At 35.0% G+C, this 27,915-nt stretch overlaps 2 protein-coding genes across 3 annotated transcripts in view; one reads left to right on the top strand and one right to left on the bottom strand.

The window, feature by feature from the left end:
- LOC131683420 (uncharacterized) overlaps window positions 1-27,915 on the top strand; it is a 56,823-nt gene that overhangs the window by 2,175 nt on the left and 26,733 nt on the right. The window lies entirely within an intron of this gene.
- LOC131680501 (uncharacterized) lies at window positions 8,550-10,326 on the bottom strand. Its single transcript, XM_058961212.1, has 6 exons — window positions 10,237-10,326; window positions 10,045-10,170; window positions 9,818-9,982; window positions 9,406-9,760; window positions 8,865-9,299; window positions 8,550-8,808 (listed from the first exon to the last, which is right to left on the bottom strand). The coding sequence occupies exons 1-6, from the start codon at window positions 10,324-10,326 to the stop codon at window positions 8,681-8,683; spliced, it is 1,299 nt and encodes a 432-aa protein (XP_058817195.1). The 3' UTR covers window positions 8,550-8,680.

The raw sequence follows: 27,915 nt of genomic DNA, 5'->3' as shown, positions 1-27,915 counted from the left end.
TGCTAAAATAAAATTTAGAGATTGAAATCTCAATAAAAACACGATAGCTTGCGAAAATCACTGGATTAAAGAGTGCAGGCATTGAAAGTCGAGGTTATCCACTGATAAATCCAATTTTTAAGTAAACATTTCCCGTATCCAAATCAACCGACCTCAACCTCAACCTCAACAATACAAAAATAATTCCGGATCTCAATAATTCGTAATAAAATATCGAGTTCGACTGAATGTTTTGGTGCCAAACGAAAGAACGAGTTTTTTCTTATCACCTGTAATTAATTTTTTTGTGGAACTATGTATTGTTTATCTTAAAACAATTAAAATAGTACAACCGTCCTACATCATCAATGCAAGAAAATATTTTTATCATCATTTGACTGGTACTAATAATGAAATCTAGTAGGCGCGTCGATCGGATAAGTTTCACGTTTGAGAGCCAATAACGCGTTTAAAATATAGGAAATTTTACACGTTTAATTTTTCTTCTTATAGTGTTTTCCAAAGTAATGGAACTGGAATATTCGATGACTCAACAAGTACATGCGGAAAACTGTAACGATGATTTTGAAATAAGGGTCGTTGATGATTAATTGAAATTCGACAAAAATAAATAATATCTTACCAGAACTTGGAGAACCACCAATTAACAGAATTAACAGAAGCAACAGTGATAAAAAACCCCAACATCGATGCGATTGAACAACAGATTTTATGTAAACTTTTTTCAAAAGACACATCGTTGTTTAAAGGTGAAAATAAAAACGTGAAATAAAATACTGATGGAATAAGATTTTCCGTTTTCATATATTAATGTTGCAGACGAAAAAAGAATTTGGATATAACGTAGATGTATTTTGACTAACAAAAGTGTATTTAAAGATGTTAATTGTTAGTAACGTTAAATTATAATAATAAAAAAATATTAAACAACTATAATTTTTGTTGTGCACTTCGGTCAAAAAAATTTAACGCATCTCAAAATATCTGGAAAAAAATCACCTTCGATAATCCGTATTGAAAAGTTTGCCCTTTTGCGCTAATCGAGAGATGTGGTTTCTTTTAGTCATGCGATGCGCACTTCCCACGCGATGCGCATTCTGACGTAACGACGTGCGACGTTGCCAATATGAACGTTCTCGCGGGCTGCATCAAAGTGGGCCGTGCGTTGAAAGAGCGCACAAAATCCACTATAACTCTCGATAGGAACAAAAATGAAAAATTATCAATACAAATTATTGAAGGTGAAAGATTGCCGCATAATTTAACATACATTTTGAAAATTTTTAGCGTGAAGAACACAAGAAAAAATACAATTGAAAGTTTTAAATAGATGCAAAGTACCGTTATTCACACAATTATAAAGTAAAAACATTTTTATAAGATAGTGCAAATATCATTCAATAAGTGTGCAAAAATTCATTGAATTATCTTCAGTAGTTTTTGAGATATAAAATTTTCAATTTTATCATGCAATAAAGTTTAAGGGTTAATATCTTGAAGAAAAAAAGGAGTTGTAACGAAATATTTATACCAAAAGCTATTCACCATAATCCCTATACAATAAAATATACCTCATGAAGATCGGTGATTTTGCGAAAAATTCGAGGATCACTTGACATGGCTTTACTCACCTGTCATAGATATTTTGGGTACTTCAAAGCCACGTACGTACGTAAACAAGTTTCCTTTTAATTACATGTGCCTGCCTGGTATATGCACGATTCAGTGAAAAACTCACTTAGAAGCTAATATTTTAGTATTTTCTCAAGTGATTTTAACAAAATAAATCGATTACAGTGAAAGTTCTACACCGATTTCATATAAAATGCACTTATATAACTTTTGCATAGCTTTTCATAAAATAAATATTTAGTTTAACCAATCTCAGACCACGCGTCTCCATCGAAATACCACTTGGAAATCGTTAAGATTGAACATAGGGTGATGAGTCTATTTTCGCCATGTTTCTATTATCACCCTACCCGTTTGAAGCCATTGGTTAGAGCAGGGTCTGCCATCTTTGTTCAACGCATTGAGCCAAATGGTAGCGGAACACTCCATTCGAGTTTTCGTTGCACTTACACGCGAGCATTTCACCGTTTTGAGGGCATTTGTGTTATTATCTTAATTCTTAACAATAAAGTAAAGCTGTTGATGCCATCCTTAATATGATGAAAATAGGCACTTTACCTACTTGTTTGTTTGATTTTTTTTGAAAATAGCGTTTTTAACTTGGGCTATCTCATCTCTAACTGTAGTGCTTAAGTGATTGAGTGGAGAATTGTTTATTCCTGCATTATTCAGCTTTTCATTGGATCTCTAGTGCATCTTCTCAGTGTTGTTTTGACTAAACCATTACAAATTCATCCTCATGGAGACAATGCTTATTCGTTAAGTATGTTTGTTTCCATTCTTTTTCATTCGCTTCTGTTGAATCGGGAGCAAATCGGAAACAGAATTTAAAATAGTAAGGAAAATGCGAACTGGACGATGTCTAACCTCGTAAATAGGGCTTTGCCATTAATTGGGTTCTAGTCTTACCTGCCGGACATACTCTTGATGATGGGCGGTCTAGAAGTTGTGGCTTACCACGAGTTTTCGGATTTTCGTAACACAAGCGAAAAAATTTAACCAAATAAATATTAGCGTTACCAACTTCCTATGTTTCACCAAATTCCACTCGGCTGCATCTGCTGTTGATCCACTGCTACGGGACGGAAATGCGAGTGGTCTAGTTCGACCTGCAGCGGTATTTAGCTATTAGGAGAGCAAGGCTAATTTAGCAGAGCCTCTAACTTCAAGAACGGCTTGGCATATGCTGTTTCCTTTATGGTTAGCCTGGAAAGCAAGTGGCTCCTTTGCGATTAGCTTCCTTAATCGGCGACCCAACACCAGACAAGAGTTCTCGAACCACGAGCCGACACTTTTGGGGAATTTACTTTCGCACACACGCGTTACAGAACCACTTTTATGCAACTAGTAACACTTTCTGTCCATTCTACAAAGTAATGCTTACATAGTTTAAAAAACGAAGTTGTGCAAAGCAGAACGTCTTGAATTGATGTTCAATTTTTGTGCGCAAAATACGAAAACATTGAAAAGTTTTTTACTAATTCACTAATCTCGGATCCAAAAAAACACATTCACAAATAACACAATAAAACTCTTCGAGAACAGTAATAGCTTGAAAAGGAAATCTGGTTTTGTGCGAAAAGGTACTTTACGAAACAGCAAAGTTTAAGCGAAATTGAAATCAGAAACGGCGACCCGGTCAGCAATTATGTCAGTTTTATGAGTTGAAAATAAAATATCCTGTTAATTCAAAAGTGATCGCATAGCAACTAATATATTAGTCGAATTTCTGAAATCGATTGGTTAAAATTTGGTACAGCTAAACGATTGTTGATTTTTCTAAACTTTCATTTTTGTTTTTGAATGAACAAAACAGTTGCTGAAACAACTAAATCATCTAGTTGAAAATGCGATGCTGTCAGTTAGCAAAGACACACACCATCCGAATCAGCTCATCAAAAAGCTGTAACAACTAATATAATGGTTGATTTCAAGATTGGTGCGAGTTGAAACTGAAAACCGAGATGGTTGTTTCAGTCAATTGTAATATTGGAATAATTCCCAACCAGTTGTAACAACTAATATAATTGTTGATTTCAAGATTGGTGCGTATTGAAACTAAAAACCGAGATGGTTGTTTCAGTCAATTGTAATATTGGAATAATTCCCAACCAGTTGTAACAACTAATATAATTGTTGATTTCAAGATTGGTGCGAGTTGAAACTGAAAACCGAGATGGTTGTTTCAGTCAATTGTAATATTGGAATAATTCCCAACCTGTTGTAACAACTAATATAATTGTTGATTTCAAGATTGGTGCTAGTTGAAACTGAAAACCGAGATGGTTGTTTCAGTCAATTGTAATATTGGAATAATTCCCAACCAGTTGTAACAACTAATATAATTGTTGATTTCAAGATTGGTGCGAGTTGAAACTGAAAACCGAGATGGTTGTTTCAGTCAATTGTAATATTGGAATAATTCCCAACCAGTTGTAACAACTAATATAATTGTTGATTTCAAGATTGGTGCGAGTTGAAACTGAAAACCGAGATGGTTGTTTCAGTCAATTGTAATATTGGAATAATTCCCAACCAGTTGTAACAACTAATATAATTGTTGATTTCAAGATTGGTGCGAGTTGAAACTGAAAACCGAGATGGTTGTTTCAGTCAATTGTAATATTGTAATAATTCCCAACCAGTTGTAACAACTAATATAATTGTTGATTTCAAGATTGGTGCGAGTTGAAACTGAAAACCGAGATGGTTGTTTCAGTCAATTGTAATATTGGAATAATTCCCAACCAGTTGTAACAACTAATATAATTGTTGATTTCAAGATTGGTGCGTGTTGAAACTAAAAACCAAGATGGTTGTTTCAATCAATTGTATTATTGAAAAATATCCCAACCAGTTGTAACAGCTAACGATTTTGTTAATTATAAGGAGGATTTGTTACTCAGTAATAAAAAGCCAAATTATCTTCGAAGAAGTTTATTGCTATCATATCAATGGCTTGATTTATCCAAACGCGTTGTATCACTAGGAAATATAAATATTAAGACTGTTCAGCACCAATACGTTTACATTAATTCTATTTTATAAAAAAATATATAGCATTGACTTTCTATACGAATTATGGTTCCATGTTCCACTAGATTCTGTATTTGCATGGAACAATTATTTATGCAATGATAGAATATACAGATCAATTTACTGATGGAGACTAATGTCCTATTCTAATGTCTAACATTTGTTAACATGTGAGAAAATTGGATGGCTGATTTGTAAAAACACATGAAACATACACACCTGGTTCCAGAAGATTTGCTCACTTTCGAACATCAGTCGAATCATGCAATTTGTTGTCTACCTGATGTATTATATAAAAATACTTCCATAAATTCACATATATATCACTAAATTAGGTAGGCACTTCTAAGTATTATAACTGGTTTATTAATCTAAACTTCAAAATCAAGCTCTTTTATGTTAGCCTCAAAAATTTTACAAAATGAACATAGCGAAAAAACTGACGTATCCTTTTCAACTAAAGAAATGGTTAAATAAAATTTGCAATTTTTTGTTTCCTTTTTGCTGTCTTTATTTTCTGAAAACTGACAGCTTTCAAAAACAACTAATTTATTCAGCCAATTGATGATGCGAAAATCAACAGGACAGTTAGTTGAATCAACAATTTTTAGTTGAAACAGTCAAGACAAAAATCAAAAATTGCAATATTCATTTTTTGTGATTGCGGGGTTTTCCGTGTAGAGTCACTTTAGCACGGTAATATAATATTGCGAGTTTGTCCTTCGAAGATGTAAAACAATCCTTATTATTATATTATTATTATATTATATTTATTATTATAACCTACAAAAATATTATTAATGATTATGTACCTACGTCCAGTTGCATTGTGGAATACTGAAAATGTTCAGTTCCGCATTAAAATTTCGATTTATTAATTTGGCCTTTCATACACATTTAAATTGTAGGCACACAGTAAAAAAATCTTGCAACTTTACGTCTAGTCATATAGCATTGCATAGCATAGCATAGAAAAGCATATACGATTGCACAAATCGTGGGTGGCTGTATAATGATCAGCTAATATTTAACAAGATATCTACCATACCGTGTCACAAGAAAAAAACATTTGGAATCAACGCTTTTTCTTCATAGTGGAAAAGCATCACAGTGTACACCTGGTCACGTCCTTACAATCGTCGAAGAAGGAAAGGAACGTTAGTTCAACATCTACTTGTGAAAGTGCAGGGCACCCATACTACTTTCATATATGTTTCAGGAATAGGAGTTTGGGTTAGTAGGACAGGTTATTTATGAGGAGCTTATTCAACAACATTTCAGTGCAAAATGACTGTAACTTATCTTGCATCTTGTATAGCCCGTATTTACAGTAAGAAAATTATTTGGATAAAAAATATAAACATTGAAAAAAATAACATAAAACAATTTCACCTCATCTTAATTAATTGAGAGGCAAGAATTCTCTTCCATTGTCAGTAAAATCGGTAGATTCTAGATTCACGAGCGTGCATTGCAAAGTTATTAGAATGTGATGAAAAAATCACTACGTATCTATTCCCACGATGTTCACACCTATTAACACTTAACTGTACAGAAGAAATGACTATGACTTCGATTATCCATAAAACACATCGTATACTATAGGGAAACTTTGGAAAATATCGGACGAACAGAAAAACACGTCCGAGCGGTTCCTTGTAACTTTACGTCTAGTCATATGCACATGAAAGGAGCGTTCCAAATCACATAAATCTATATTTAATTACATGTAAAAATGTGGGTTGCTCGGCTTTTCCGAGTTTATTTTGTCTGAGTTTTACATCAAAAGAGCCACAATATTTAATTTTATTATCATTACATGTACAATTTTATTATCAGAGGGAAAAATACGTCGCCACATTGTTTACGTCAAATGTAATTTTCATTTTTTCTAAGAGTGCATTTCCATTCGAAATTCGCAACGCCAGGTGATCGCCGATTTTCGTGAATTAATATTTTTAATAGGGAATTTAGTGTGTAGCTTCTGGTATATTTCGTTAAACCCCTTTTTAGTTCAAGATACTCTTAAACAACATCCTCAAATCTACTTTAGATATTTGCATAAAATTTTTCACACTTTTAGAATTATGTTTTTCTAAAAAAAATATGCCATTTTGTTGTGTTATTCACACAAAATTTCAATAAGTACGTTGGAATGCACGGAAAAGTTTCATTTTTAATGATCTATATGGATGAAATTTTAGTTTTATTTCAATCCAAAGATACACAGTTTTTTATGACGATGCACTATCCGAGCAATGGGCTGAAATACCATACAACTAGTGATGTCTAATTTTTGCAAATAATCGATTATCCGTTAATCGAACAATTTTTGAGAGCTTGATTAATTCATTCGATTAATCGACCAAGATAATCAATTAAAATCAATAAGCGACACATTTTGAAAAACAGAGAGAAGTCTGGTCATATTTTTTTTGCTCTGCGTCTTTCATTTTCAATGGCACCCTTCATTAATTATGCTCTCGATTAATTGATAGCAGCTACTCGATTTGCTCGAATATGCCGAAAGCTTGTAATCGATTATTGATTTTTCGATTATTTTAGAAATTAATCGATTATTTGCGTTGATCGAGTAAAAAAGACATCACTACATACAACCGCTTAAAAAACACGAATATGGTCTGTTACAAATTTCACTACCATCAAAACACCATAAAATGGTCTCAATAACCCATAGATACACCAAAATATGGTTTTTACATGGGTTGAACCCATTACAAACACTATCAAAATACCATATAATGGAGGTGAATTTGGACCATGAGCATGGGGTAGTATGGGATTATCGTTTGCTCGGGAGTTTCAACGCAACGAACGTCTTCGAACCTGCACGTCGCAACTGGGGCAAAAAAATTCTTTCCAAACTATTGAAGAACAATATTTTTTGCGTAAGACGCTTCGTTGATGGCTTGCCAAGAGAATGAGTACTCTTTGGAACACAGCCAAAAGAATGTGGAATCAAAACGTGATTAATGAAAGCGAAGATTTTTCGATTCGCTGGATATTTTATTACGCCAATAAAGTTTATCCAGATTCTGCTCCTGCACGGAACCATTCCATATATTCGCCCAATGATGAAATTTTCAATTGCCCTGACAATGATGAAATTTTCAATTGCCCTCATGCAGCAATAGTTCTCCGGGGCTAGGCAGAATTAAATTCAGCTTAGCGAAGAATCTGCCTGATCTTGCCAAAAGATGGTTGTTGGATTTATTTGAGTAGAATATTGTCGCGCGTGACTGGAGACAAGGGAGAATTATCGCAATTCTAAAACCGTGAAAACCAGCCTCCGATTATAACTCGTATCGACCGATTGCAATGCTATCTTGCATCAGGAAATTTTTGGAAAAGCATTCGACTCTGCTTGGTTCCATGCAGTAGGCCTTTTTTGGAAAAATCGTCTCGGTTTTCAAAAAAATATTATTCTCTTTCAATGAATCATTCGAGACACCACTAGTCCCTATACCAACAAAATATTTAGTTTCATTTAAGCTGTTGAACTGGAATCATAGTCCTGGCAGGCCTCTTTGAAATAAAACACACATATACCCGATCAGAAGGACGTAACAAAATTATATCAACTGGAGTTATTTATTTCAAAAAATATTTTGTAACAAAACTTGTTATAAATCTGACTGGTTAGTTGTTAAAATAACAAAAAACATAACAAAATAATCAGTGGTGGTGATCAAATTGTAACAGATTTTGATACCGTTTTATCAGAATTATTCCCAAATGAGTTATAATCAATCGAGTAGAAATCTGTACTTACATAACAACCCTTGAAATAACCGAGATATAATTAGTTGCAGGAAAAAGCTGCTTTTCATAATTTGGAATGCTAATTAAAGAATAAAATATTATTCATTTGAATTAATTTATTTTCTCTTTGGTTTGGTTTTCATTTCTTACGAATTAATCCATGATTTTGCGATATACAAAACATATGTAGTTCAACTGCTGTTTCTTTAACGTTCTAATCTCCAGTATTTTACGTTTGGTTTGAGTCATTTCCATAATATGCCAGGATTCGTCTCATGATGCTTGAAGATTCGTCGGCCCAAATATTTGCTGCAGCCGGTGAGTCTCCCCGATAAATGCGGTGTTCCAACAAACGATCTGAATGAAAAAACAAATACATAATCATGCATGCATACATTATAAATCAAGGTTACCTCGTATATATTTCACTTTTTCCGGTTCCAGTGGAACACGTTTTACAGTGTTAGTTGGTAGTTCGACCGAAGTATTATTTACCGCCACACGTCGTGGTCTTCCAAGTGGATTGTTAGAAGATCTTCCACTTACCGATCGGTTCACGTAGCCGTTTGGCCACAATTCTTCCATCAATAGCCGAACAAATGTGTAATCGCTTTTAATTCTTTGATCAGAGAAGGCAATGAGTTGCTCGCGACTCGGGTATCCTTCTACCTCAGAAAAAATCTCTTTATGAGGGTCCCCAAACACCTTAGAGTTCAATGTATCCGTTAATTTAAAACATCTGTTTGTTGCCTCGCGCAACGCTTGCTTGAGTCGCTGAATTTGTTTTTTCATCGCGGAATTATCACTCAGCAACTGCTCGATAGCCGATTGTTGTCCACATGTGCACTCTGAAAAAAATGTTCATTTAAATAATAGCAGAACACATCGAGCAATTTCCACTACGTTGTGCGAAAGTACATGCATTATAGCTGGTTGTTTGCACAACTTACATACCATTAATTTCCGCAGTTGGTGTGTCACGGTTTTCACCACATTCATCCTGAGATAGGATCCCGTCTAAAACATCATTTCCCATTGTGTTTTCCTTTCCCACTCGCTTAGCCAAATATGTTCGCTTAACTTTATTACTGGTGTTACGACCAGCAGCCATCTCTTGCTTCCCAGTACCTTCGATCTGCTCGGAGATCGACATGCGTGCAGAATTACTCGATGGTCCTGGTTTACTGCAGTCTAACCATTCAGGTTCCTCCCAGTCCTGGAAAAACTCCATCTGTACATCCAATACATTATTGTCTTTTGACGGACTGACCTTGTACAGTTCGAGGGAGCCCAGCACGGATGATTTAGCCTGAAAAACACAGTTTTTAATAATGGATCATAGAATTCCAATAAAAGATAAACTTGCCTCATCGGAATATGCAGGACCTGAAATGGAGTAGTTTTTCGGACCAGGCGATGCCGCTGACTTTTGATTATTCCTTTTCGACAAACGGGTGTTCACTGATTGGCTCTTGGTCTTTCGCGGAGTGTTTATTGGCATCATTAACTCACCATCAGTGGAATCTTCGAGCTGTAATATGAGTGCAAAGTGAGGTTATGTTGTCATGCCGATCTTATCGGTTCGATACTTACGTATTTTGAATCGATCGCTTTATTCGGTCCTCTTACTGAATTTTTTAGCAGACGGCTGCTCCTATTTCGTTCCTTCGTTTGATCCTTCATTTCCGTTTTAATTGGTAGTGTGTTTTTCTCTTTCACCTGCGAATTCAGAGTAAGGTATGAGAGTAAGATTGTGATATTTTGGAAACATTTTGTTTCACTTACCTGCACCGGATTTGTTAAGAATTCCAAATTCTTACTGTTGGCTGCTACACGAAGCTTTTTTTTCGCGACCGGAATATATTTTCCTCCCATTTTTTCTTTTGTAAATGTTAAAATCGATCAATAGAAAAAATTACTTACTCAATGGAAGAAAGAATGAAGCAAAATGGCGCATCATACGCCGCGCGTGGCATTACAGGGATGCCAGGAAATATTTTGTAAAATCTGAGCGCGGCCTGTGTACAAATCTGTGCAAATCTATGATAAAGAAAATGGACAAATTTGTTACAAAACAAGAAGTGGCGACTTTATTTTGCGCGAGGCAAAAATTGAGTGTCAGGTAAAAAATTGAGAAATTCGTGCACAACAAAAAACTGGAAATCTGTGCATTAAAACAGAAAGCTGTGGAAATCTGTGCGGCATTTTGAAAATCTGTGAAACCTGCCATCCCCGCAGCGTTGTCAGAATATTTTTCCTGTAAGTTGGTAAGGTGGAAAACTATTGCTATTTTCTAAAATATAATGAAAGATTTGGTTGTTTCACATGAACTGGAATTCTTATAGCAATCAGAAAGATATCGAAACTAAATTCCGGATGATTTGATTGGGAGATGTCTATATGCAATATGTCTGGCAATGTTACATTTGACAACTACCCAGTAAACGAAAAGGCGTCTAGGCGGCTTTGGATAGACGCTGACGAGTAGTAAGTTATTGAAATTTGTTCTAGACAACCCGTCGTAACATCCAGATCACCGTATCTGCTAAATACACTGTAAAACGGGATTCCGGGAGTATGAGTATTACGTCTGGATTAATTGCAATGAATTGGGTATATCTTTTGTACATATCATTTATAAACTACGTGTATTGTCAGTGTGCATATCAAATGTGAAATATTAAACATTTGCTTTCACTTGCCAAAAGACGGGTAATATTTTCGAATTGGTTTAATTGATTGATAAAATTGTCAATTGTCGGATATCAGATGTCTATGCGTCTTCAATGCTACTTTTGAATTGTCAATTCACAAGAATTAACATAATTCTTCAAATGGGCAAGAGAATTTTGCAAACAAACTAATTTTGCTCATTATCTCGCTGCAGGTTGGAATTTTATGAAAAATACTCGTTATTCCACATGTTTATGCTTCGTAGAAACAAAAGAAAAGTTTATTTACAAAATTAATTAGCCCTTTCGAAAAGTTAATATGAAATTGTCAAATCTCAAACAAAAAAATGTCAATAAGTAATTTGTCCTAATTGTTCACGGTAGAGGCTGTGTATTAAAGAATCCCATACAGAAGAATGCGCAACACTGCATAAAATGACGACTACTTCTTTGTTTCTGGCACCCACAGTTTTTGCTGTAACTATGAGTGACTTCAACAGAGTTACACAATTAATTGATACGAAGCAAATTGTAAACTTACTGTTGCATGGCTTATATCACTTTATTTATAATACTTTTCCATGTAATTTCTTGTACATTGTTATACGAATATAAAAAAAATTTCAATTTAGTCAATTGATATATTTTCCCATAGTAGTATTTTTATTAACACTACTACTTTTTTACTGTTTATTTTGCACGAAGGGTAGCCACTGACATGTTTGATAGGTAGATTTGGCTTCGCTCTGGGCGCACTTTTAAACACCTTTGGGTTACGGGTAGAATGCAAACAAAGAAGGGACCATTCATAAATTACGTAACGCTTTAAGGGGGAGAAAAGGTACGATAAATTGTGACAAGTAGTGACATATGGAGGGAGTAAGCTAAAATGTTACGTAACATGTGTTTTACTGTGGAACATTTTTTTGAAGTATTTGTTATGTAATAGGGGAGGGGCCGGGATAGAGAAATTTGTGACGATTTGTCACATTTTGGACAATTTTTGCGTTAGATAATTTATGAATGACCCCTAGGTTACATACAAGATCAAGTGCAAGACAGACACAGGTTGGGAACATATCATTTATAAAAACAGTTTCTCCAGCTTTATACGTGCATTAATGGCGGCAATTATCGTTCAGTTCGTAATATGTCAACAGACCTTTCATTGAAAATAATTATTTACGTCATCCACCCAGTAAGAGAAAGTCATCCTATGTTAATTCAATTCGTTGGATGTTTATTCAATGAACACCCGACATTCTCAACTGGGCGTTGCTGTCAAGCTGGTGTAAACCTGGGACGGGACTTGCCGATAGATGTTTTCTTCTATTTTTTATGTTTATTCCATCGTTCGTCTCACATAGACTCTTTTTCCATCTTACATAGTTTAAATGAACTGGCTGCATTTGACAGTACCCCTTTGCTGCATTTGGCGTTCGATTTTTTGCTTTTCGCATGTCTTGTCTCAGGTGTGAACCAAAAACAAGACGTTACAATCGGCTTTTTATTTTTCCTTCGGCGTTCTTTTTTAGCACATTTTCACCCTGCCGAAATCTTCCGAACAGTGTAGCTATTTTTATTAATGAAAATGGAGTCTTGTTCATTTATTTTATGCCGACAATATTTTGTATCTTGAATCCACTATATTGATGAAAGGCACCGTTTTTCCATGTCATATGTGTTTAGTAAGGTTTAATGAGGCCACTTTCTGAATAATTTTAGATTCTAGTATGGTTTCTGTCTTATTTTTGTTAAAGTTAATCAACCACGTATACGGTAAATGCATAATAAATACATGTTTTACTTTGCCACACAGGTTTAATAATTTTTACTGTCAGAAAACTTGCACTACCTAGCAGTAGGTAATTTAAAATCTGTGCATCCTACTTCCTCCAACGAAAAACGAAAGAGAGGGAGTCCAAATTTACCCAAAAATAATGAGATATTCCCCAAAGCCGACTAAACTTCATAATACAAGTGAAATATTAACTATTTATATTAAATGCCAAAATTCGACATGTTTTTCAAATTGGCTTAAATAAAATTGAAATTGTCAATTATCCAATGTCGGAGATCCATTTTCTATACCAATTTGCAGGTGCCCAATTTCAATTGGCAAATAGTTCGAGCTAATTGTCAAAAGGGCTCACGCGAAATATTCACGTTAAAAAGCGGGTATAGAATTCTATGTTAGAAATTCTAGAAGGAAGTATTGTGACATTAGCGGACTATTTGCCGTGCCATGATACTGGTGGTTCCAGTCTTCCCAAACAGAAAAACAAAGCGAACAAAAAATCAGCTGAAGCATCCCATGGAATGGTTAATTGATTTTTGAGTGCATGAACTTTTCAAGGATTGCTAAGCTCACTCTACGAAAATGTTTTGTCGGCATTGGTTTTATTACACTTGTTTTCGTATGTCCAGACTTTTACTAGAGGGCCACTAATTTGACAATCTAATGGTTTCGAACAAAGAAGATCTGGTATAAAGACTCGACTATCTCCTGTTGACCATTTATCTATCAGTGTCATTCTAATCGAATACGAAATGCTTTTGACAGATCTCGTGATAGATTGGAATGACACTGACTGATAAATGGTAAACAAATAATTGAGATGTCCAGTACAAAGACCATATTTACAGTACAAAATACGCGGTGAGATGAACAGTAAATTTGGCTGCACGGTTTACTAAGTTATTTCTTGAGCGTTTTTTCAAAAAGACATATCTACAATGAGTGACTCTCATTGTTTACTTTCTCTTCTGTTAATAATTCGGTCGCTTTAACATTTATTCCTCAACTCTTTGCATAATATGCTAGTCAAAACCATCGTCTTTTAATCTGTACTGTAAAATAAGTGAAAAGTCCTCTAGCGACGCCGTAATAATCGAAAGAGAAAGTAAACAAAGAGAGTCACTCATTGTAGATATATCGTTTTGAATAAAAGCTCTAGATTTTGTCTGCTAGTTTTGACAACCAGGAGTTTTGTGTAAACATCGAATGGCTTGTAGTTTGAATGAATGAGATTCCTTTTCCCTACTTTGCACGACTGAAATTGCTTTTTTGATGTCTTTGGGAAAATACACAATCTAGATAGATTATTCAGTTTTTTGTCGGTGGCTGCGTTTCTAAATGCGCACCCCACTTTGACAAGTCGTTCGTCCAGTGTCAATTTTGACAAATCATAAGCAGTGTCAATTTTGACAAGCCATCCCTTCAGCCTCAAGTTTCACAGCTCTCTTCTTCCTGCTCATTTTTGTTCTCTCTACCGTTAAACGTCAAATTTGAAATTTTTTTCTAATCGACTTTTTCGTTGATATCAATTTGCTTTGCCCTTTGCGTATCTAAATGCTGATCAATAGATTTATAAGCATATTCTCAGCAGTTTGAAGCTCGGTTCTCGCCTGAATTTCGACAGAAAAAAATATCCGCATAGAAAGTTGACAAACGCCAGCTGGACCATTAACCGAAGAAATCGATTGTCGCTGATGTTTTGTTTTCCTCAGTATTTCAATTGGAATACTCGATTGTAAGAAATAAATAAATAAAAAATAAGAAGAAATTGCGCGTGGTTAGTCGATCGATTTTTGCAGGTGGATTGCGTATTCCAAATTTTGAAAAGTGTATGTTCTATATCTTCATTTCTAATTTAGTGCTGCTGTTGAATTGTGTTGTAATCGAATAAATCCAGACTGTAGATCCGTACAGAAATCGGTTTTTATTTTCGACAAAATTTACAACGTTTAAATTTGACGTTTAACGTTTGAGTTGAGAACAGAAATTAACGCCTACCGCATAAAAGTTCTGACTGAAGAACGGCTTGTCAAAATTGACAAAACTGACGATTTGTCAAAATTGATACTGGACGGGCGACTTGTCAAAGTGGGGGGCGCATTTAGGAACACAGCCACCAACAAAAAGCTGAATACTGAAAACGTCTTGCTCTACGTTATTGAGCCTGTGTAAATAATTTATAATGTTCAGATTTTGCCAAAATGAGGGTGAAAAACGTCGCTCAATAGCATTGTAATTTTTAATGTGATTAAAACTACACGTATTTATATTTTATTTGTATTACAATAGTATGTAAGTGTATAAAGTTTCGCTCTTCGTATTTAACCACAATTAAATGCATTTCCTTTCAATTCAATCCCAATACTCCCCACGCCGTATTTCCTAAATCCGCCATATTTGTGTACATTACTCAATTGGAACCGTTGTTTTGGGTTCGATTAGAACTTTATATTTCAGCCTTCACATCAGCCTACGAATTTCAGTACATTTTTATAAAATTATTCAATACAAAATGAACCGTAGACCTCGACATTACCATTTAAAAAGTCCGTGGTACAATCGCAAATATACCAGAAAAGTAAGTTATATTATGATGTTCTGTTGACCGTTTTTATTAATTATTGTTTTGATACTTAGCCGAAACATGTTTGGTTAGCTACTGATTATCAAAATGAATATATTCTACAAAATGATGGTGATGTGGAGCTATATCAGAATATCGATGTCAATTCTGCAGCAATTGGATACAATTCCTTGTTTAACTCCGATCTAGAACGTAGTGAAACAGTTTCGGATGGCTCTTCACCGTTGGGAGACATTTCTGAAGTCGAATCAGACCCTAAGAATGAATTGGCACACGATACAGTAATTTTGTAAAGTATAGTTTCAAAAACATTTTGCTATTTAAAACGTATTCGTAGGAGGTATCACACAACGAAGGAACTTTCCATGATACGGAGAATGTCTCAGAAGACTCTTTTCTCTCTGAAGATTTAAACGATGAGCTTAATTCCGGATCGGTATTTATTGATTTATTATACTTAAAGTTAATGAGACTATGAACAAGTTTCTTCCAGGAATATACGTATAGCTACAATCAACATGCTAAATTTAATGATAACATTCGGGTCAAAGACATACTGTTCATGGCCCTAAATTTTTACATCAGACACAAGCTAACCCAAGAAGGTTTAGAAGATCTCATGCGAATGATGAATGTTTTAACAACACACAAAACTTTTCCTGAAAGTTTTGCCACATTCATTAATGTATTTCCAGCTCCTTACAACATCGAACGAGTCTATTTTTGTGTTAATTGCCAGTTCGGGTACGCTCTTCTTTTCAATGATGCCTGTACATATACAAATAACCATTTATTATTCAATTAGATATGAAACTGCTCCGCATCCTGACACCGTATGTCCTGTAGAAAATTGTGGTTCTATAAAAAAGGATTTTTTATTTCTTTTCCCATAGAAAAGACCCTCGGGGAAATCATTATGAAGTACTGCAAAGAGATAGCAGAATACGAAACTGTGGTCGTTAATGACGATATTCGCGACATAAGTCGTGGGAAATTGGCGCAATCAATAACAATGAAGGATAACATGTCAAAATACATAACTCTTTCTGCAAATGAAGACAGTGCTGCTGCCATCAAATGCTCAAATAAGAAGCCTGTATATCCATTATTTATAACTCTGAACAACTTACCACCAAAATTACGTTTCAATAAGAACAATCTCATTCTCGCCGCTTTGTGGTTCAACCCAGGGAAGCCAAACATGGCCCTGTTTCATAAAAACTTTGTGCTTCAGCTGCAACGATTACGAAATGGTATGACTGTTGGAAAAGAGTTCTACAAAGTAATTTTGCTTCAAAATTGTACAGATTCCGTTGGTCGATGTGAGTTATTTTGCTCAAAGCAATATAATGGTCGATATGGATGCACGTATTGCTTGCATCCGGGAAAATCAGTTGATAATCAGATTAGATATCCTTACCGGAAAACGAAGGCAAGAGAAGATAAGGCAACGAGAGAAATCATGTTTGAAATGGAAAGAACCGCTTCAAAAGAACCGGTATTTGGTATAAAAGGACTCTGTGTTTTGGTTGGGGTTCCAGATTTCGACATAATCAACGGTTTACCACCTGATTACATGCACATGGGTCTGATGGGCGTTACAAGAATTATATGGGAATTTTTAGTAACAGCCGAAGGAACCAATAAATTGCGACCCTGTTATGTAGGAAACCATAAACAATTAATAGAGAAACGGCTTTTATCAATCAGACTCCCAAGCTACTTCCCGCGATATATCAGAAAGGTTGATGAGTTCCGTAAATTCAAAGCTAGCGAATGGGAAACGATACTGTTTCATTGCATTTATCCATGCATGTACGATCTGTTACCGAAACGTTACCTTGATATGATAATGCTGTTTTCCACAAGTATTTATGAACTTCTTCAATTTCACATTTCCGAACGTACGCTAGAAATTTGCGAAAAAAGCTTGATCAAATTCGTCAAAGAATTTCAGAATACTTTCGGATTAGAAAATGTTGTTTATAATATTCATTTAGCTACGCATTTGGTAGCGTCGGTAAAGAATTTGGGAGCACTATGGAACTTTTCGCTTTTTCCATACGAAAATGGAAACAGCATGCTGATTGAATTCCACACATCGAACAACCACCCAGTCATTCAAGTTGCTTCAAAATTTATTTTGAATCGTATTTGTCATCACACACAAATAACAACCGACACTTCTGCAAAAATATGGGTTGACAGTATTTGGTCTTCATCACGGAAAAATCCAAGGTATAATCATAAAAATAGCTGTGTTCTTCAAGATAATGTTGAATTCGAAAATGATGTAATCCCAAGAGAATTCAATGATGTTGGAAAATGGTATTGCAACGGAATTAAAATTTGCACTAAGTCAGCATGTGCGAAGTTTGCTTATGACGATTCATTTATAAATGTCAACAAAAAATTCTTCCAAATCATACGGATTTTGATTGATCATGACAATAACGTGTATATTTTGGGACAACAATTAATCACTACAAAAATATACAATAATATGTACACATACGAACGTTATGACAGCATATTGGTTTTCAGGCTTACAGAAACAGTAAAACAATGCGTGAGCGTAACAGTTCAACCAAAAGATGAAAATTCTGCTAACAAAAACTTCATTTCAATTTGTAAACCAAGAACGCAAATAGACTAACAGCTAATAAACTGATTCACTCGTTGTTATTGATCATTAAATCATTTTTTGCCATCCAGTTGATCTTATTACTTCCTATTGTTCATTACAATTTATTCGGTGTTACCTGCATTTATCATTTGATGTATATGTTATAATGTATATGTTATAACTCATTGTGATTTAATTTTGATGTAATATAAAATTTGAAACTGTAAAATCTGAAATCAGTACACTCACTTTTTATTCCAATATCTAAATATAACACAAGTTGTTATACATATCAACCGTTGATACAATTGTGTTATAATCTTGTTATGTCCTTCTGATCGGGTATAGTTGTCAATATGTATGTCAATATACATAGTTCGGAAAATATATGAAATAAAATTAACTGTTTATTGGGGTGACTCAACAAATTTTTATTTTGTGTATTATTTTCAAGTAATTTTGATGCGCTGACTTTGTTTTTTGACATTATAAAATCTTTAAAATAAAATTGACTGTTGATTGGGGCAGATCAAAAAACGTCATTAGGGTGGTTCAATATTTATTTTCTTGTTGCGTTAAAATAAACAAATGGGACTCTGAAGGAATTTAACAAAGTAAGACTGTCAAACGATTATGCCAGTCAAGCAGTTATTATATTTAAATATTGTATATAATGTCGCGAAAAACCAATAATACGGTTAAAGTAAACATTTCGAAAGAGAATATCGCCCTCCCAGTTCAAACTCTGGCGTTTGTACAACCGTTTCTACTCATAGATTTGCAAGACGGCACTTAAAAGTTATGATAGCGGAAATTTATCAGAATGTAGCCATTTTACGCGATTTTTGGAAAAGAAGGGAAAGACCCAGCTTTGTGAAAATGTAGCTATATCACAGCCCAAAAAAATTCGTCAAAAAATTCACACAATTGCGGTCTTGTCATTGAATTACTTCAATGAAAGAAAACTGGAGAATTTCGTGAAATTGCATCTTTTATTTGCGAATGCAAAGAAATGCATATCCTCAGGATAAAATTTTGACTTTAACGTGCTATAAAAACATTAAAAAGCTGCGTTAAACTACGTTCATGTAGAAGAAAATCAATTCCGAAAAGACAAACCGTGGTGTGTTCCACGTGGTCAATAATTATACCGTCAATTTGAAAGAATATTTAGGGAGGACGAGTGAGTGTTATTCCCTATGACCAAATTCTTCCCTGCGCTCTTATATTTGTTTGACATTCTAATGCGTTCCATTCTATATCTTTGAAATCACTTCGAACTCTGTTCTGAAATTGTTGATTTATCCTTAGATAGTTTATCTATTGATAGATGTAATGAAAAACTCGATTATTTTTCGATAATATAAGGTAGGCCTTCCCACTAATAGCATACCCCACCCCCTCTCCACCCCTTAGGCCCATCATACCACTGCATGACTGCGCTCTTGCTGAAATAGGTTGCTTATATCTTTTGAGTCTGTATCCTGTTCTGTAGGCTCTCAAAGTAACTCTGCAGATGTATTTATCGTACTGTAACGGAAAGCGTTAGGGGACAACACTTCAGTGCACCCCTGTGAAAGAACGATTTCGAAGCTCGTTATATACATGTAGCACATTTTTAGAAAGGTATAGATGAGTACTAATAGCTTTAGAAAAGATTTCATGGATAGCGTGATTTTCTTCCGTGAAAAATTCACAAAACATGATTTTTGCGTTAGGGGACTACGCAAAAATGGTCAATTTTTGCATCCCTCCCTTTTATACGGCGATCCATTCACTCAACAAATCTGCGTCCAAAGATGAAATCTTTGTACAATATGTAAACAATAAAATGGCATTTAAGATTACTCCAAATTAATTTTATTACAAACCTGCCGGTCTGGTACGGAAAAATCAATTCAATTATCAAAAAATGAACTTAAATGTATTACTGGTTTTTATTGCCGACCGTCATAAAATTCTTTTTAAAAATTTCTATATATCTATGATTTGAGAACCTTAAACCTATAGCAACATATTTCAGAACAACTTTTACGTATATTAGCAGATTTATTTTCATGAGGTAAGCGATACAAGTGCGTCGAATGTGTCTTTAATAAGTATTAGTACTTTTCCAAGTTTTCAAGCTGATTTTAGAAATTAGAAATTGTACTACGCAAAACGTTTAACGAGTATTCAATAAAAAAAATTGGCTACATACCTTAACATATATAAAAACCCGTCTAAAGCAAGGATGTATGGCAAACAAATCCTTGGCAACTACAGCCTCATTGCAAAAGTAAGCTGTGGAAGGACACCGTAGACCCTATAATCCAGAAGTACTACTCAACTAGCAAAAATGTATCTTTTCATTAAATAGTCATCTACAATAAGTTGAAAAATTAAATATTTTTTAGTTGGAAATTGCCAGAACTATTGACTTAAACTACCATTAACTGGCCCTTCAAATTCCATTCGACAAGACGCAAAAACATCATATTTGTTCTCATATTTAATAATTTGGTTAAACTCATTAAAAGTTAAAATCTAACTTTAAATTACAATTTGAACTAAAAATTTATCAATGTTGAGCCTGACACAAAACAAACTGCAAAATTCACTTTTAGTTGCTGTGGTTTCGTTCATCGGATGAAATATTCATGTCCAATTCAGGAACTCGAAAATACTTGATAGCAAGAACTCACAACATGTAATGTATTAGACAGAAACTCACCCGATCCCAATGACCCAATTGAAAATGTGCTACGACAAATCCCATGGGCTCGTGTTGTCCAGTGTCTACTAGATTGGTTAGAAAGGAAATCTTTTTAGCGTAGAACTCTTTGGCGCGTATAAATCTTGAGGCTTTTTTCAAAAACACATATCTAGCAGTGAGAGACTCTCATTGTTTACTTCCTCTTCTGTTAATAATTCGGTCACTTTAACATTTACCCCTCAACTCTTTGCATACTATGCTAGTCAAAGCCGCCGTCTTTTGAACCGCATTGTAAAATTAGTCAAAAGTTCTATAGTGACGCCGTTAAAACCCGAAGAGAAAGTAAACGAAACCTCTCATTACTAGATATGATGATTTAAATGAAAACTCCAGAAATTTTCAATTGAAATAAAAGTTCTGGTGAAAGTTTTTTTCGACGGAAGGCTTCGGTTTTCCAGCGTGTCTAGTCCTAAAAGTAAGCAGATACGGATGCATGTTCGCTGAATCCTGCCATGGTAGACTACGAAGAACTCTTCTACTTTTTATGAGAACCGATTAGAGTTCGGCGACGAATCAACGAACCCCAATGTTCACACCGCGGCCTTCCACGACAGACGACCTGTCTCCCCTCGCTGAAACAACGCGAGTAAATCACTGCACATCCTTCATCTGGTTGGAATGATTGACCAATGGAACGGGTACCGTAACTATAGAGTTCTATGCAAATCATTTAAAACACACTACTTGGGCAATGTAGTATATACAGGTATGGCGAAGATGGAACTTTGGTATTCGTAAGATGAATCTTACATGAGTAGTGTGAGTGATCACAGAATAAATCGACTTGCTATCGTCGTACCGTTCGTTCCGCTCCCATTGAATCGTGTGAACGCTATGACGTCAACCCGTTGTGCTTCTGGATTGTTTACATATTTTTGGTTGCCAACACTAGCACACCGTGTGTTCTGCCACACCTATATATATATATATATATATATATATATATATATATATATATATATATATATATATATATATATATATATATATATATATATATATATATATATATTATATATATATATATATATATATATATATATATATATATATATATATATATATATATATATATATATATATATATATATATATATATATATATATACCTCATTGCTACCTGTGGGGGTTGTTTTCCTCCAGCTGTCATATGTAAAACTGTCAACCAAATTAGGGGTCATGCATAAATGACGTAGCATTTTAGGGGGTAGGGGGGGTACACCAAATTTGTGATGAAGTGTGACGAGGGGGAGGGTAGGGTCAGAAGTTGTGCGACGTAGCATTAAGTTTTAATTTTTTGGCGGGCATCAAAACCCATTAATTAGAGAAAAAATTTAATGTTCCTCCATTCCTAAGTTGATTTTCACGCGGTTTTTTCATTTTGTAAATTTTACTGTTCGCGGAATGGCAGGCTCGCAAAGAAAATGATAAATTTTTCATGCGGATTTAAATTTCCACATTAGTTAGCTAATATTGCTAACTAGTAGACTTATTTTAATAGCTGAATTGAATTTTCTTTCGGATTCAATCAAAGAAAATTTAGTAATTTAGTTGAGCTTATGCTTCCTAAAATCGTTGGCAGCTGCAGGATTGTGAACTTTTCTTCGTGCTTTATGACATGTAAAATTCTAAACAAAACTATCCACACTATATTTGTCATGAAATGGGCTTCTTTTGTAGGCAATTTGCTGTTATAATGAAAATGTCGATAAAAGTCGTCAAACATTTTGTAAGGACATATATTTAAAAGAATTGAAAAACATATGAAATTTTTTCTTCTCCCGGTCGCGTTGCGTGGGGGGGGGGGTTAGAGATATGCTACGTCATTTACAAGGGGGAGGTTAGAATTTTGTGACCAAATGCTACGAGGGGGGAGGGAGGGGTCGAAAATCGCCAGAAAAAAGCTACGTCATTTGTGTACGGCCCCTTATACGTTTGAAAATCCATTAGCCTCATCGTTCAACCTACAGTGCTGTTCACGATATTTCGGAATCGACAAATAAAAACCCGTTATGTTAATGCGTTTTTTTCATTCAAAGTCCGTACTCTTTTCGTAGTAGTCTCTCGGTAAGTCCGGTTTGAAACAGGATTTGTTCACGGTTGACCGAGTCTTTCCTCAGACTGATGCTAACTCTGAATGAAAATATTAAGTTAGTTTGGGTTGAGTGTGTTGGCCGAAGTGCATATCCAAAACAATCGATTTACAATTGCCAATGACCTGTTTTTCAATAAAAAATCGCTATTTTACGAAAAGTTAAAAACCATGTTGACTCATTGGTTGATCTCCATGACAATTGAAAATCTTGGCTATGATTAAAAAAATCTTTTTGAAAAGTTGTTTACTGTTTACACACATTGGACCAGCCCAAGTAACTGACGCCCCTATCTCTACATACAGTGTTTGACAATAGGCAGCCCCATACGCATCGAAAAATCCAAAACTTAAACTAACTTGCTTATTATGCACGGCTTCCTTACTAACACGGATTGTTTTTAAACGGTTCCTCAAAATAATACGGATTTTTTGCATGAGACTTATCTTCGCGCAAAAAAAGATTTCGTTATAAATTGATAACACTTCCCGAGTAAATATTGATAGAGTGATAGTTGAAACAGGGCGAAAATAGTCACATTAACCCTAATTGGCCTGTATTCTTAATCGTGTTCGATCATTTAAAATTGTTTGTGAGTACCGTAAAACGGGGTATCTTTGATCACCGGGGTAAGTTTGATCAAATGAGACTTTTTTCAGTAACATGCGATAAGATGATTCCCTCTACCAAAATCATCGAAACAAAATACAAACCATATTCTAAACACGTTCAGCATCTACCGGTAACGATTATTTTGTCATTTAATGTACCTTTTATGAACATAAATTCAAATTTAAAATGATACAACTTTCACGCATCGTTTCAATCTGTTCAAACAATTCCTTGTATATTAATGAAATCAATCAACTTCAACTAAACTAATCACTTTTTTAGAAACCGTAAATATTTTTGTCCAATAATTTATCTAAAAAGTCCGAGATTTTTACTGCTAACTATTTAATTTCGACTATTTTCTCGAAAAAGTTCGGTAAAAGTCAGCCGTATCCTTCCAGGCAATTTTGTTTTCTTACGAGACGACACAATATCGGGCCATAAAATTGCCTGCAGATATGCAATTTACATAAAATTTGGAGCGTTATTTCTTATTTTGATGCGCATATTTTGTTGATCAAAGTTATTGCGAATCTTTTCTAAAATCCACATCGAGACATTTCAGCCCTGCGCCACCAAGTCGTGCGTCGAATTACGCGCATGTTCACTTTGCATTGGTGCAAGCGACGAACTCACGAGATATGACCCAGTATCAAATATATATGAAATTCTCAGGAACTCTAGCGTCACCCAGTGGAATAATTCTAAATTAAAGTACGGTCCGTCGGAAAGCCCTTTATCTGATGATTCACTTTGTCGAAGCGTCCACCCTGCCCAGCATTTCCGATCATGAGATTTGACCTAATATATAAATTAACTATCAAACATTTGCATACTTCGTAGCGCTACCTGGTGGGATAATACTACATTAGTCTTTATCGGGAACCCTTTGACATTCTGGTTTAGTTTGCCGAAGATATAATCATTCCAAATGGTCAGCATTTCATGTTATTAAAAGTTGAAATTCATGTAGTCGAATTTATCTACCTCATGCCCATCGTGTTTCATCATAAGCGGCTTTTTTCACTTTCGCCAGAGCCACCCCAACTACAACCCATGGCACCCTCAACTTTGTGCGCTTATTACTTTGTTAGATTTTATTGGATTGACTTGTAGTCTCCACAAGTTGATTTGTTGTTACAAGAGGATTCTTAATTTTTCTCACGAAAAACTTATGCGATTCTCCAAACATTTGCGCAATTTTTCCCATACAAATTTTGAGCTGTTTGGGAACCACTTCCAGTTTACCAAATGAGCTGAAATGATCAGGGAAGCTTATTAGCCACCCAAACTATCATTTTAATTATCATTGAAGTATACACAAGTTCTCGAGTAAATTATTATTGGTTTATGGTATCAACGTCCTTCCTTCTATACTCCTAGGTCAAAGTGTGAATTAGCGTAATATATGAATTCGCCCTAGCTACAACCTGTCAATATTTGAACCCCTCGTTTTAATACATCCATGTAATCGATTTCAAAGTTTACCTACCAGAACGAAAGTAATTACTATAAACGAGCGAACCGTCGAGATAAACTACAGACTCTGTACAGTCTCGATTCACTGAAGCGAATACCAAAAAAAAAGATTGAATCAGCATGAAAATTGTCGATCAAACCAAACCTTTTCATATTATTTTCATATACATATTATACGACGTATGCTACGACAAATCTTTCAAATGATACACATCGAAATGAAGCTAAAAGACTACCAGCATTGGACTTTATACTTCTCCTTCTCATTATATTATCACTCGAAACGTTGGCGTGCAAGCTCCAAACAGTGTCTTATAGCATTACTGTACTTGCGTGCAACACCGACCTTGCATGAAAATTGCAGCAACCTTGATTGCAATTACAAGTAAATAGCTCGGATGACCAAGGCTTCGATGTTCAATTTTCTTTTTCCATAAGTCTGTCTAAAGACGAAGAAGCAGTCCATTACGGTTAAAATGTTGAATACATCTAAGGGAATAGACCGAATCAAGTAGGTATAAAACGCAACCTGACACAACCTCACTGCACCTCACGCGAAGAAGAGAAGAAACAGGCCAACGGTGGCTCTGTGGTGTATAATAATTTATATACTATATGGAGGGAAGCGTGCTGTAAGCCCAGCAGCCTACACTATAAAATATCATAGTCATTTGCTACGCCTATGTGTTGTATGAAACCTTTGAGATGCTTCCCTAGCGCTAAAGTGCGGCGAGTATTGCTATCGACTTAAGAAGCAGATATCTCAGCACAGAGAAATACTCTCCACGTCTTAGCTAGCAAAAGTTAGTTTCATTGAGAACACGACTAGCAAAGTGTTTTCTATGAGATCTTGGTAATGGTGCAAAATGCTGAGATTCGGCTGAAAAAGTTATGTGAGCAATAAGGTTTTTAAAGTTCAACTGGAAAGCTACGAAAAGCGAGCATCATGGAAAACGAAAAAAAAAAAACATTTTTTGTTATCCATTACACAAGCTTCGTGGAATTAATGCATTCGGGATATTGTTAGAATGCTATAAATTGATTTCCATGAATATTTGGTCGATGGTATATTCAATGTTTTTTTAGTTTTCAAAGGTGGCCGCTTTTCGAATCTTCTTCAACTGAGCCTTAAAAGGATATTAAACATAGCGATCGAACGATTCCAGATTTTCAATAAAGCATTTTAAGGTCCAACATTACTGTTCAAAACTGTCTCAATCAATCAGTAACATAATTTAACAACCTACTACAAAGCACTAACTACCCTCCTCATCTAGGCTTTCTGAAGCGATTTTTTTTTAAATCGATTGCACGGTGCTACAAAAACAAAAATTTAATAAAATTTTCAAGCGATCTAGTATAGGTTGTAGTTGTAGTCAAATACAACTCTAAACCATCGATCTTTTTGCTCCTTTAGATACCACCAAACATGTCTTCAATAATGCATTGGATCTTATCAAAACCCAAAACAAGATTTAACTATTTAATTGGGGAGGGAGGGGGATGTGGTTCGCTCCCGTCATACCTCTTTTAACTGGGCAAAGGACCAGAAATCAACAGTCCTTATTAGCTTTGTCACTACTGAAGTACGATGGGCAATGAGCTAAAATCAGACATCAGACGATAATAAAAACTCCGTCGTTGGTATCTGGCGGGGAAATTAAATAGATCAAAAGGGGCTGGGCAGCAGCGGCAGTTGTGTGTGATATCGCTTCAGAGGCAGTGGTCGATTACTGTCTCCAACGCCATAACCATGTGTTCTTTCTGAGACGTCATCGTAGCCCAGGGATAGCATAAGGGTTTGTGCATTGGGCCGGAGTACTAAGGGCTGCTTTTCGAAAACTGCCTCTGGGAGGATTTTTTCACATAATTGCTTTCGTTTAACTCGTTATCGATTTGTTTTCCCCGTTGGAAATAACCGAAAATGTTTCAAAAAACGCTTTTAATCCACATAACAGTGTGATGATACATTTCTTATAACTCTTATCACTTTCTTCGGGTATTATATCGATTGAGAACGTTGAGAACTTGATGCTTCGCGATATTTTTGATAACACATAATACATGGGATAGTGGCAGGACTCAGAGAATCGCTCAAATTAGCATAGGACAGTATCAGTGCAAGAAATCTCAAATGTTGAACCAATTTAATGGAAAAGCGGAAAAATGGCCCATAAAATAGATATACAAACGAATTATTGCTAATGCTCTGTTAATAACATATATAAATTCTTCAATCAATGCATTGTGTAGGTAAAACTGAATTTTCCTAAAGGGGTTATGTATGTCGTGCTAAATCAAAAAATTCGAACAACAAACTTTCGAATGGATTTGAAGTTCATACTCAATAGCGTTTACTAAAATTCCTAACGCGGCTGAGAACTAAGCACTGAAATTTCAGCTCTTGATGTCTCGCTACCTCTGAAGTGCATGCGTGCATAGTTCAAACTTTACTTCGATATCGACTTTTTCTAAAAATGATTTCCCAATAATATCTTTGATCTGAATTATTATTCCTAATCCTAATTCCAAAGAACAAATAAAAAACTCTCGAAACCCGTTAGGGAAAATCATTATCATTACTGGAATTTTATTTTTCACGAAGCTTTTCGATAACCTTCCGTCACTTCTATTAAAAATTTTCAAATAATTTATAGTTTACATAATCTTATTAGGAACAGTTGTTTAAGAAGCTTTTGTAATATTGTGTAGGAAAAGCTGAACATTTATGAATTTTCTCTATCTGCAACATGTAAACCCTTAAGTATACCAATTAATTTAGGATACCCTTTTAACATAAATTATCGCACGAATGGGAATCTTGTTTTTTCTAATATAACTCTCT

The sequence above is a fragment of the Topomyia yanbarensis genome, chromosome 2 (assembly GCF_030247195.1).
Source record: "Topomyia yanbarensis strain Yona2022 chromosome 2, ASM3024719v1, whole genome shotgun sequence".
Taxonomy (NCBI): Eukaryota; Metazoa; Arthropoda; class Insecta; order Diptera; family Culicidae; genus Topomyia; species Topomyia yanbarensis.
This window is presented reverse-complemented; position numbering and strand designations above follow the sequence as displayed.

Excerpts from the sequence above, each read along its gene's own strand:
- LOC131680501 (XM_058961212.1), bottom strand. The coding sequence starts at position 10,326 with ATGGGAGGAAAATATATTCCGGTCGCGAAAAAAAAGCTTCGTGTAGCA. Across the intron at positions 10,171-10,236 it reads TCTTAACAAATCCGGTGCAG|GTGAAAGAGAAAAACACACT; the intron begins GTAAGTGAAACA and ends CTGAATTCGCAG. Across the intron at positions 8,809-8,864 it reads AAAAGTGAAATATATACGAG|ATCGTTTGTTGGAACACCGC; the intron begins GTAACCTTGATT and ends TTTTTCATTCAG.